Source organism: Perca fluviatilis, chromosome 3, assembly GCF_010015445.1.
Source record: "Perca fluviatilis chromosome 3, GENO_Pfluv_1.0, whole genome shotgun sequence".
NCBI lineage: Eukaryota > Metazoa > Chordata > Actinopteri > Perciformes > Percidae > Perca > Perca fluviatilis.
Window position 1 is genome coordinate 33,738,525 of NC_053114.1, and position 12,500 is coordinate 33,751,024.

General features: G+C 40.3%; 2 protein-coding genes across 11 annotated transcripts in view; both read right to left on the reverse strand.

Annotated features, from left to right (window-relative positions):
- Positions 1 to 6,148, reverse strand: part of gnb5b (guanine nucleotide binding protein (G protein), beta 5b) — a 13,539-nt gene extending 7,391 nt beyond the window's left edge. The window contains exons 1-5 of the mRNA XM_039794315.1: positions 6,017 to 6,148; positions 5,046 to 5,196; positions 1,520 to 1,631; positions 496 to 632; positions 260 to 301 (exon numbers count right to left, since the gene is read on the reverse strand). Of these exons, the coding sequence (XP_039650249.1) occupies positions 260 to 301; positions 496 to 632; positions 1,520 to 1,631; positions 5,046 to 5,171 (417 nt within the window). The 5' untranslated portion in view covers positions 5,172 to 5,196; positions 6,017 to 6,148. The remainder of the gene's footprint in view (positions 1 to 259; positions 302 to 495; positions 633 to 1,519; positions 1,632 to 5,045; positions 5,197 to 6,016) is intronic.
- A 470-nt stretch (positions 6,149 to 6,618) lies between these two features.
- Positions 6,619 to 12,500, reverse strand: part of myo5aa (myosin VAa) — a 61,152-nt gene continuing 55,270 nt past the window's right edge. For all 10 annotated transcript variants that reach the window (XM_039794321.1, XM_039794325.1, XM_039794319.1 and 7 more), the window contains 5 exons: positions 12,019 to 12,169; positions 11,568 to 11,850; positions 11,279 to 11,453; positions 11,041 to 11,121; positions 6,619 to 10,586 (listed from right to left, as the gene is read on the reverse strand). In XM_039794321.1, the coding sequence (XP_039650255.1) occupies positions 10,434 to 10,586; positions 11,041 to 11,121; positions 11,279 to 11,453; positions 11,568 to 11,850; positions 12,019 to 12,169 (843 nt within the window). In that variant the 3' untranslated portion in view covers positions 6,619 to 10,433. The remainder of the gene's footprint in view (positions 10,587 to 11,040; positions 11,122 to 11,278; positions 11,454 to 11,567; positions 11,851 to 12,018; positions 12,170 to 12,500) is intronic.

Sequence of the window (12,500 nt, forward strand, 5' to 3'; positions counted from 1 at the left end):
CACTTTGGCTCTTGTCATAAAAGTAAAACCAACAGAGGAATATCAGAACTTTAATTTTGATAAAGGTATTTTTTTTGCACATTTGAGCCTTTAATTTATATCCAAAAATGTATTTATTGCTGTATTTATTGATTCAAAAGAATCTAAAGCTTTTGCTATTAGCCTCCTCAATTTATGGTAATTATTGGTAATTATCATTCAAATAAATTCACACATTCTCTTACATATGCAGAAAAGCACCACACAGACCTCTACTCACCTTATTAAGAGTGAATGCATCCCAGACAATCACTTTGCCATCCTAGATCAGAAAAAAAAATCTGCATCACATAAAAAAGTACACAAAAAAATAAATCGAGTCCATATATTATAGGGCTACATAAAAGGCTAATAAAATGAACACTTTCCTGGCTTAATTTGACTCTACACGGGAAACCTCACCCGGCACACGTGTGTGTGTGTGTGTGTGTTTGTGTGTGTGTGTGCAGAGTATACCTGTGAAGAGCTGACGAGACGACGTTTGTCTTTACACCAGTCCATACACAGCACCTTGTTCCCATGACCCTTCAGTACACGTCTGGTCTTTATGGAGAGAGGACCCAACACCTCAATCTTCTCAGCCACTTGGTTCACTGAGGTACCAACACACACACACACACACACACACACACACACACACATACACAGTTTATGAGAACTGGTAGTGGTGGTAAGAATACTTCAATGTAAAAATACTTATACACTAGAGGTGCTTCATTCAAAATCTTACTTAATTAAAAGTACAGACATGTTATTAATAAAATGCAGTATCAAAAGTAAAAGTAGGAAATGCAGCAGAATGGTGTTATAGGCTCATACATTGTTATTATTAGAGATGCTTATGCATGTAAGCAGCATTTAATATTTCAAACTAGTCAAGTTGGAGCTGATTTGAACTATTTTATACACCACTTATAGCAGGTTATCTTGCCCAGGTTCATCTTGAACTTATTTAACTTTTTTATCTTTAACAATTCATGTTATAGGTTTTGTATGTCGGCTACAAAAGGTTGTTCTGAAAAATTAGTAGTAGTAACTGTAGGCCTAGTCATCAGATAAATGCAGTGCAGTATTAATATTTCACTCTGAAATGTAGAAGGGTGGAGGTACAAAGTAGCAGAAAATGGAAAAAGCCTACCTCAAAATTGTACTAAAGTAGGCCTACATGGTCTAGGCTACTTGAGTAAATGTTGTTAGTTATAGTTCTTAGTTGGTAGTTATAGCCTCCATCCCAGCCTGACTGGAGACAGTGCGATTTAACATGCACAAGCTCATCATCGTCTGAATCGCATTGGAAGCTATTTCATGAAAACGTCCCTTCACAGTGGGCATCTCTTAACTTAGGGAACCGTTATAAAGACGAGGAGGCTACACGTTTTTTGTCGTGTTTTAAGTCAATAATACTGAGTTTGAGTAAAAAGGCGACTGGGTATAGGCTACAGCAGGTGTAATAGTTGTTGTTTTCGTCCAGGACACTTACACTCTATGTCGCTGAGTTTTTTCCGCTCCTCCTCCAGCTTCTTCCTCAGACTCTCGCTCTCCCTCTTCAGACTCGACACGGTTTCCCCTCCTTGGAGCCCCTTACAAGCCATCTTTGAGAGAAAAACAACAACAAAAACACTGAGGAGGGAGCGGAAGGGGAAGAGAAACACGGGAGAAACGGGGGGAATGTCAGGGTACGGGACGGTTGTTTGGGTTTGTTAAAATAGTCCTCGAGCACGACAGTGATGCTGCGCCACGCGTGTCACAGCTCGCGCTCTTCTGCCAGCCCCCTCCTCCCTTCATCCTCCCCATTCAAACAGGCACAGGCACCACTGGCATTTAGACACGCTGACACTGGTGCAGCTTTTAGCCTTCCACATATTCCCGTAGTACAATTATTCTAAAAGAGTTAAAAAAAAAAAAAATTTGTAAGCTTTCTGAGCCTTGAGCTTTTCATAATAAAAGCTAAATGTTACACACTCTTTCGGTCTCTTTAATTCCGTTGCAACGGATAGCTAGGTCCCACTGCTTATCAGGTTTTTATGTAGCACGTCAAATTAACCAAGTTGTGATAGTGTAAGCTGCTTAACTTCTAAATCGTGTTGAACAAAGGCATGATGATTTAAAAGTGAGATTAAATGTTATCAGTAATGGCATTGCATCATTAACCAGTTGCCCCTTTTCTGCAAGAAAGGTCTAGTATAAAGGCTGTGAGCGTCACAGTGTGCTAATGTCCATGCATGTGTCTTTGTGTGTAAAATGCAGTATGAGAGACAAAGTCAAAGAGGAGCATTGCATGTGTGTGTCTTTGTGTTAAATGTTCTGCACTCGGGTCAGTGTGCTCAACTCTTTCCTAGATAAAGGCCACTCAGTGTCTATTAATACACCCAGGGTAGAGGACCATTACCCCCCCAGTCTCTTTTCTGCCCCCTTGACAGCCCTGCCAACTATCTCCCTGTCCTCTGTCATTGTGAATCCTCTGCCTTGCTGAGGGCCACAGAGGAGTAAATTATTAAAGCTACATATCTCCGCCATCTCCTTTTGATTCTGTCCCATGCCTTGATTTATCCTGTCGGGGATTTAAATAGAGGTATAAGTACATCAATGCAAAATCAAAAAAACTTGACTCAACATACTAATAATTCTAAAATACAAGTATTTAAATTAAATGCATAAAATCTAAAAATGTATGTTAATGTTTTCAATTATAACACAAACTTGTTTAAAACCATGAATGCGTAGAGACATAGGTCAAAAGTTTTAGAACACTCCAATTTTTCCAGGTTTTTATTGAAATTCATGCAGTTCAATGTCTTATTGTACTCTGAAATGAAAGAATAGAACAAATTAAGAATTTAAGTTAAAAAAGAAATCATGGAATCAATTTATTAACCAAAATATATTCTACATTTTTTACTCATCAAAGTAGCCCCCTTTGGCAGATATAACAGCTGAACACACTCCTGGCATTCTTTCTACAATGGAAATCAAATATTCTTCAGAAAGTTCTTCCCAACTCTGTTGCAGAAGTTCCCATAAATGTGTGGCACTTGTAGGTTGCTTTGCTTTCACTTTTCTGTCCAGTTCATCCCAAACCAGCTCATTGGGGTTTAAGTCTGGTGACTGTGCTGGCCACTCCATGTTTTTATGTTTTGGGTCATTATCTTGCTGTAGGATGAACCCCTGACCAACTAGGCGCATACCAGAGGGTACTGCATGGCGCTGCAAAATGCTGTGGTAGCCATTTTAGTTCAGGGTGCCTTTCACTCTGTACAAATCACCGACCCTGGATCCAGCAAAACAGCCACAGACACATCACGCTTCCTCCTCCATGTTTGACAGTTGATGTCACACACTGAGGAACCATCCTATCGCCTAGTCGTGGGCGTACAAAAATCCTGCGTGATGAACCGAAGATTTCATATTTTGATTCATCAGTCCATAACACCTTCTTCCAGTCTTCAGTAGTCCATTGACGATGTTTCTTGGCCCAGGCAAGCCTCTTTTTCTTATTCTGACGTCTTAGCAATGGCTTTCTTGCTGCAACTCGACTTATCAAACCTGCAGCTCGAAGTCTTCTCTTTACAGTTGAAACTGAGACTTTCTTATTACGACCTCTATTAAGCTGTGATTGAAGCTGTTGTCCTGTGAGCCGCCTATCACGCAAGCTGCTGACTCTCAGAAACTTGTCTTCTGATTCTGTTGTGGCTTTGGGTCTGCCAGACCTCTTCCTGTCAGAGTTTCACCCAGTTTCTAAGTGCCTTTTGATGGTGAAGAATACTGTACTCACTGACACCTTGACTTTCTTTGCAATTTCTCTGTAGGAAAGACCAACATTCTTAAGTGTTATGATGGTCTGTCTCTCTTCCATTGTTAATAGCCTTTTTCCTGCCATTTTATAGCAACACACTACTTTCTGCAGTACAATACTGTTGTAAGTAATCCAGACAAGTTGGAACGCCTGTCAAAGCTTGATCAACCTCCATTGCTGCAGAACGGCTTTACAATGTTAACCCATTTCTTGTTCCCTGAAAAAGGCCTTTTTGTAAAATACTGAAATGTACATTATTTTTCAGTTTTGGGTAACCTTACTTTTTTTTTAACCTCAGGCAGTTCACCACTTACCTTTGTACCATTTCAAGCTATTCATTGGACTTGAACTGCTAAAATTTCAATAAAAAAACAAAGAATTGGGGTGTTCTAAAACTTTTGACCGGTAGTGTAGGCTACCTCAAACACGTAGAACCAAGCATTTTAAAATAATCCCGTTTCCCCTAACAAATGTAAGCACATTTAACTTGGCTCAATTTCCCAGAGGGATCATTCATTAAATCAAATCTAAAAAGGTATTTGACAGAGATGATACCTTATAAAAGAGTTGTATGTGTTAGCAGGTTTATCTGCTTGATGAGTTTTAATCACAATTACTATTTTACTTTACTTTTACTATTGCAAAAAAAAAAAAAAAGGTTTCACTTAAACGTGCAAATCAAATTATTTTAGGATAGTTACTGGTGTCTAGTTAGTTGATGATGAAGAGCCACAGATCAGGAGGGAGCTCAGTGGCATGCATCTCTCTCTTCAAGGTCCTCGTGACTTCCTGTGTGTGTGTGTGTGTGTGTGTGTGTGTAAGCTACATTAATACAGTTGCATGTCAAAAGGTGCTGCTGAGTGGTGGGTCTCCTCAGTTAAACAGATGTTGCACAGAGTGTTAGTGTGATCCTCACCAATCCAAAGATAACCTATGTATGTGGAAGCTTGGCAGCTGCCTCACAGATTGCTGTTATCATCATATACTGTAAGTTCATAGATAAACACAAAAGTAGGAGATGCCTGTCACTTCAGGGCCACAGGGTTAAAACAGCCTGCTGACCTTAAAGAGTTTGTAGGAATTCAGTCTCTCCTTTTCCATTTTAGATACATATCTTGTTAGATCTACACTACTACATCCACTCAAAATAAAATAAAAAAAAGCTAGTGACATGAAGACTGTTTAATGACGAGAAACTAAAAGGAAAACATACCACTTCCACACAGAAGGAGCAGTAGTTTATGGGCTCAGTCTTAATGTAGATGTTCATAAGAGGACTTGCAAGCCCACAGCTCTCACAGGGGCCAAAAGTGGCCGCCACGAACGTCTGGTCACACATAGCTGCAGATGATCACCAACACGCCCTGAGGAAAACACAGAAAAGTTCATTCAATCAGCCAGACATACAGGTTGGTGAGATTTTGTTTTATCAAAGCTCTTTTGATTTCTGTACCGTGTTGTGAACACTTGGCCTGTTTGTGTGTGTGTGTGTGTGTGTGTGTGTGCGCGCCAGAAGATAAGTAGTTGGTAATCTACTCCAGCCTGATCCTTCTCTGAGCTCCAGAGGAAAGGACTGCAGCACAACTATTCTGGGAACTGCACACATCCAGTAGGCTACACACTCAGAGTATAACACAGTAAAAACCAAATTACAACTGAACAGGACCTTTCACATCACAAATCCTCATTTCAGAATTGGCAGAAAGCGTGCACATTCAGAAAACCACAACCTTATTTAGAGATTAAAGTTAATTATCATCACATTTTCAGTCCTTCCATCAGTACTGATATTATACAGTGTACAGAATGTAGAATAAAATGTGTTATGGTAGCCGTTTGAACTCAAACTGAGCATCACTGGGCTGCTATTATGTTCATACACAAGTCATAGACGACTCGACTGTCAACTCTCCAAACTCAATTAATCAGTAAACTTGTAACTTTGGCTGCTGTTGAGGTAATGGTGTTCTTTTTGTACAAAATGTATGGAACAAACATTAGCAGAAACTGAAACGATTTATCACAATCAACCTCCATCCAGGTTGGTTCATCACAAGTTATAAACTCTACGTTCTACACCAATTTCATAACTTGAACTCAAATGTAAAAAAACAGAACACACCAACATCAGTTTGCAAATCATTATTTCCACAAAAGGCAGCCATATCAATAATGCAATCTTACCTCACAAGAGAATGTTTTTTCCTCTCTGTACAGCAGGTTATTTGTCTCTGGAGAATTAAATTGAGTTTTCCAGTGAAGGGGATTGTCTGCGAGGGAACAGTAAGCTTCTTAGTGAAGCGTTTAAGCTGTGACTCTGCTCTGCTACATGTCCACCTGCGAGGCCGGGAACATTACATTTTCAGTCTAATCCAGTACACATTATAGATTTTAATATTAAAAAAAAAAAACTAAACTGCATGATGTAACATTACATTGCCTCCTGGTAATATATATATATAAAAAAGATTACTTTGTGAAATCTGAATTAAAGGGTGCCATTTTATCGGTGTTATAGGACATCTTTTTTCACCTTTCTGTACAATATTGTCTTGTAATCAGATTTGTGTAATACCATCGCAGGTAATCCATTACATCTAGCTGATTACCTGTAGTCTTCTAGTCTTGTGCAGTCACTGAAAGAGCAATAAATGACAGCAAAAAATCAACTTGCCACTTCACTAATACAGATCAACACTGCAGATTTTAGTTTATTTATTGGCTTGACCTTTTTTAGTTTGACAAGAAAAAAAAAGAAAACTGGAAAAAATTCCCCGAGACACTCCAACAGTGCTGAATTCTTTTATTTTACTTTTACAGATTTGACAATTTATTCCAAGTTTCTTAGTTTCTTAACGGTGAACACATTCACTAAGCACAGCTAGCAGAAACTACAAACAGTACAGTTTGTCAAATGTACACATGGGTCAGAGAGGGAACGTTTGGTACTGGCTTCAGCATGTTCACACCAGTACCACAACAGCTGGGATGATGATATACTGTATGTTCCGTTTGAACAATTTTTTAAAATGGCACAATCAATGCTAGTGCTCATAAGAACAATGGTCATTTATAATGTCTACATTGTATCATACAACCACCTCTCTCCTTAATGTAAAAATGCAGAGTGAAGGAATGACACTTTCTCCCATTTGAGAGCCCAAGAGAAGCCCAGGGCAAAAAGACGTTGCAGCTCTGCTCAACAATACGACCCAATGAATGACCGTGGTTTTTCTCCTCTAAACTAGGCCAGCCTACCCACTCTGCACTCTCAATACATCAGTCCACACGGATTGTCTGACCGAGTCTGAGATGGCTGGTGCTGCATCACTGACATTCACAAGAGTGCGTGTCTTCTTCACTTGTGGCTTGGGTTATTGATAGTTTTAATAAAACAGCAAGAAAAATCACTGATTAAGAAAGTGAAGTGCCCACTCGCACAGGGAATCTTGTAGAGGGGGCTTTATGGGTTGCAGCTCAGTAGAAAGGTGGTGGGAGTCAAAAGAAAAAAGTATTTCTTTTTACAATCCTTATCCATCTATCATTTATCGGACTTCCTCCGCAATGTCTAAAAAGTGCATTTGGACTGATGGCTAAACAGTGCAACCCATCTGTGACACCAACTGTAGGACCTCCATCCTTTTGTTCCTTTTGGCCAAGCGTCCAGACTCCCATAGTTCTGGTTAACTTATGGCATTAAACATAACAATTTATATTCATTTTAATGACAGAACAATGCCACAATGTTGATAATGTGTTTTAAGTCATTCAGATAGCAAATAATTCAGATAAGGCTTTGTCCAACAATGTGCAGCTAACATGATACACTTTATTAACATTTAGAAACATTCATATGGTTAATTATTCCTTCAGTTACAGTCTTCCTTCCCACAGATATGTACTCTTTACACAAACCATAGTTTAAACTACCTACTATTCCAAACTATAACAAAAGGCAGACTGATAACATGTGGTCCCGATGAGAGCATATGGATATCCAATTATTTTCAAATACAGGTGCAACACAAAACAATTACACATACCAACTTCTCTTTACTCCACTTCCAATTTGTGTTAGTCTGTAGCTAGTTCCTGTCAGAGGGAGAGTGATCTGCTTAATATGGCATTTAATGAGATACTTCAATTGATAAAATATTTTTTATTTCTCTCTATCTTCACCAGAGCAAGTTCACTGATATATCCCCAGCTCTCTGTAGTGCAAAAACATTTTGATCTATACTTCCTTAGATTAATGGTTTAAGACTAAACAAAACAGTTAAACAAAAAAAGGTACCGATTTGTAAGTAACTCTAAACTTAACCCTGATGTAGAAAAAGCGCAAACATAATCGGTTGTTTTTCGGTATTAAAAAGGCCCATGTTGTGCTTTCTTGGCCACTAAACAGGAAGGCATAGGGTGGAATCGGTCCACAAAGCTGCAGTTAGTGTACGTGTGGGAATAAAGCAGAAAACATTGTTGGAAAGCTAAACACATTTTAATACAAACTCTCCAAAACCAACTTAAGAAAAACCTTTTTCCGTCCATTCTGCTCAGTGATACATGGCTTCACGATATACATAACTTTGATACTTAAGAAAATGACAATACTGAAATAAATAGTTCCACATTGATAATAGTAAAACCGTTTCAATGCTCTGACTAGAGCTGTGACCAGAGAAGACAAGTCGAGAGAGGAAAGCTGTTAGGAGGGCAAAACTCCCAGTGATACAGCAGTAAGCAAAGTGTAGTGTGTGTGTGTGTGTGTGTGTGTGTGTGTGTGTGTGTGTGTGTGTGTGTGAGTAAATATCTTTGTCCAAGTGTTTCCTGTGATTCTCAGCTCTGGTCACAGCTGTAAACAGTATAGACTGTAGCAGCTTAAACCCTTGTCAGAGCTTAAACCTTGTACCTTTGAAATCTCTTCTCACTTAAAACCTGTGCTACACTTAATCTGACAGACATGCAGGATAAAAACATGATATTGCGACACAACTAAATGAAGACGTGACCTAAAAAATAATTGTCTGTGCGGGCACTCCTAAAACTATACTACATAATTTACCTGATGTTGACATAAATAGCCTGCAATGGAACTAAAACTAAAATTGTCCTTACAAAGCTGTTAAAAATGGTCCCATCCTTCATATATATTGGACATGTTTTCTGCAAAGAAAAAGCTTCTAATCTAAAAAAGGGAGGGTGGGGACGGAGGTAAATGCAATAAATAAAATACAAGATATATATTATTCATATTTATATATGTATAAATAATATAGTACAGACGATGAGTTCTGTCTTGGCCTGACTGTGTTCAGAGAGTAAAATGTCAACATACAGAATGAAGCCTGGTCCAGGTTACCTCAACATGGGGTGGAGAGAGCTAATTTTAGCACGGTATCACTCAGCTGGCATCTGACTGGGACTCAGAATTCACTTTGCCTATTAAATAGAGACCTCACATACCAAGCTACACTACAGCTTATCAAGTTATTTCTCTTTGCGAGGACTCAACACCTCCTTTCGGGCCCGCTCCTGTGTATTGGTACGTACATTCTCACCGGAGAACGAGACGATGACAACAATAACTATCTTAACAGCTAGTTAAAACACAGAGAAGGGAGCTGGGGTAAACAGGGTCAAGACCAGTAAGACAGGCCCAGGTGTCGATGGAGAGCGAGTACTGGAAGCATTGAACTGGTCCTGTGGCTTCTCTAAGAGGCAGGCGTTTTTACAAGCAGCGGATGGATGATGCCGTTTTACAGCCAGGTTTGAACCAGCGGCAGCGACCGCGGGTTTCGTGTGTATCGGTGCGTTTTGTAAGAGAGAAGGTGCACGTTGAGTGCAGGCGTGCATGTGTATGTTCAGAGGATGCGAGTATTGTACAGATGCAGGCTGAAAGTTCAGCATGTGGTTGGGTTTGTGTGTTTAATTGTATGTGTCAATTTACAGGTTCAAACCAGGGAGAGTTCTGAATTAGAATCTCTTTGAGTCTTCAATCTTGACTTCTCAGTTAATTGTTTGGACATTGTTGCTCAAATTGTGTTAATACAAATCCTAATTTGTGTTTGTGACGCTCGGAATTTTAAGGATTAAAAAGCTGAAGGGGGATAATGATTTGTTATTTGTTGCTGCCAAAGTGACCCAAATTTCCGTGAGCTGGAACAAGCAAGAAACATGAAACTTGGTCCAATAACTGGAAGCGATGTGCTTTCCAAGAAATATGAGCCCAATCAGCCGCTTGGGGGCGCTGTTATTAACAGCAATTTGGAAAGGCCATGTCCCTCACATCGTAAGTCCGAATGACTTTTTTAGCAAGAATATCCAGCTCTATGTGCTTTACCAGAAAGCCTCTTGGACCATAAAAGTCTGCCTAACTAGTGCCTAACTGTTTTCACAGCGTAACATTGGTGGAGTAGTCATAGTAGAAGCAATGGGTTTGAACCTGCGATATATATATATATATATATATTTTTTTTTTATTGACGTGACGATTGTTTCGTAGAAAGTCTTGAGAGCCAGTAAGTGTCATGTGACTTGCAATTCCAACTGTGGCCACTACATCAAAATGGCAGCGGGGCTCAGAGCCGGCCTGTGGGGCCTTGGTTTAGACACGGGTGAGGAACGACAGGTTGAGCGAGCTGGGGATCTGGATGGTTTCCAGGGCGAGGGAGGAAGGGTTGAATGGGAAAGTGACCGGGTAAATCATCTTGGTGTCCATCAACAACTGGGGACTCTCACAACGGTCTCGCAAGCGGGTCTGAATGGAAAAAGAAGAGAACAAATGAGATGGAAATAATTAATACGCAGTCAAATTTAAATTTGCAGAACAAAATTGCAGTTTGTTAGGTGACTGTACCACATTTGAGTGCTTTGCATTGCCGCAGCATTTTTCCCCCACCATCACCTTTTTTTTTTTTTTTTTTTTTCTCATTTTATTCAAGTTACAATGTGCAGAATTTTTTAGATTCACTCTGATGGGATAAGCTGTTGTTTGGAAACCAGTGACTGCCTGGGAGGTAGAGGGTTGAAGTTACTTTCCATCAAATTTAAAGAAACCTAACTAGATTCAATTTGGGCTTTAGCTTGGAAGGTGTTACTTTTTTAGGTGGTGTTTTCCAGGAGCATTTACTTCCTTAATGTTTATACTGTACGGTAAATAAAACAGTATGTCCAGAAAACAGTGTTGTATTGATACATCTGGAGTAAATTACCTGTATGGTTCGTATGAATGCAACGGATACTCTCTCCTCAAACTCGTTGACTGGAGTGTAGAGGTTCAGGACCTTCACGATCTGAAAGAGACAAAACACAGAGAGGTTATCCCAACATTGAACACATTTTACCTACAGTGGCTGGGTTCCCTCAGCTTTTAGACGGACTGAAGTTGAGAAAAAAAAAATATTTTAAAAGCTAGTTTCTTTGAATGTGGTGTAATAAATGACAGGATACCTGAGCAGTGGTGAGGGCAAGGCACATGGAGCAGATGGCCTCGGCGTCCTCGTCAGTCTTTTTCTTCACCTGTAGCAGCTGAGCGGCCTGGATCAGAGGCTCCAAAGTCTCCTTGGCTCCGCATATCATCAGACCTTTGTCTCGGAGCCACTCCTCCAGCTGGCTCACATTGTACCTGCACACACACACACACACACACACACACACAGAAACACATCATAAGTTTAGTGGTCCCAACAACAAAACGGGGGATAAATACAGCCACACTCTGGAGCTCCCCATCACCTACCTGATCTGCATGCCTTTGCTCCAGGAGCACATGTCCTTGCGTAACAGAAGGTTGTTGAGAGTGACGGCTCCGATGATGTAGAACTGCTGCTTCACAACCTGCTTGATGAGCTCGGGGTCGGTGCCGTGCTGGCACATGGTGGAGTGGAAGGCGCTGAGCTGGCGCAGGATGGAGTCCAGGGTGTAGGTGCCCTCGTCGGCGATACTAGATGTCCTCTTACGCAGACCTGTGGGCTTCACCCCCGACACGCCCTGGATGGTCTCGTGTTCCAGCATGCCAGAGACTGCACAGAACACACACACACACACACACACACACACAAACACACACACACACGTAAGTTTGCCAACAAGTATTCAAAGAATACCATCAATACTACAGTAGTACTAGCTTGTAGGAACACACGCACAGACACACACAGACAGACACACACACACAGACACACACCCACCTATCATGGGCTGGAGGATGTTCTCCATGCATTTGATCAGCTGCTGGTAGATCTGGATGGCCAGGTCACTGATCACCTGTCTGTACTCTGCCAGGTCGAAGTTGGACAGAGTGTGTTCATTCTGCCTCTGCGTGTTGTGCTTCATGAAGGCCTGAGACACACGGACACAGGCAGACACAGGGTTACAAAAATGAAATAGACTAAAGACTTTGTATGTGTGAAGGATAGGAAATATTCTGTCTATCTTTATGTCCAAGAACTCTATTAAAACACTTTTATGATATTGTATATGAATGTCAGCTTTTCTACTTTCTATCACTAGAAACACCATAAGCAACCAAAACAATGCAATTTTTTATTTTTTTTAAACAATACAAAAAAAACAATCTCCAGTTAACTCAAACTTTACTTAACATTTTCTGTCCACCGGTTGGTAGATTTTTATTTCCCAAGAAAAACACGAACACAGTCATGTTAACTAA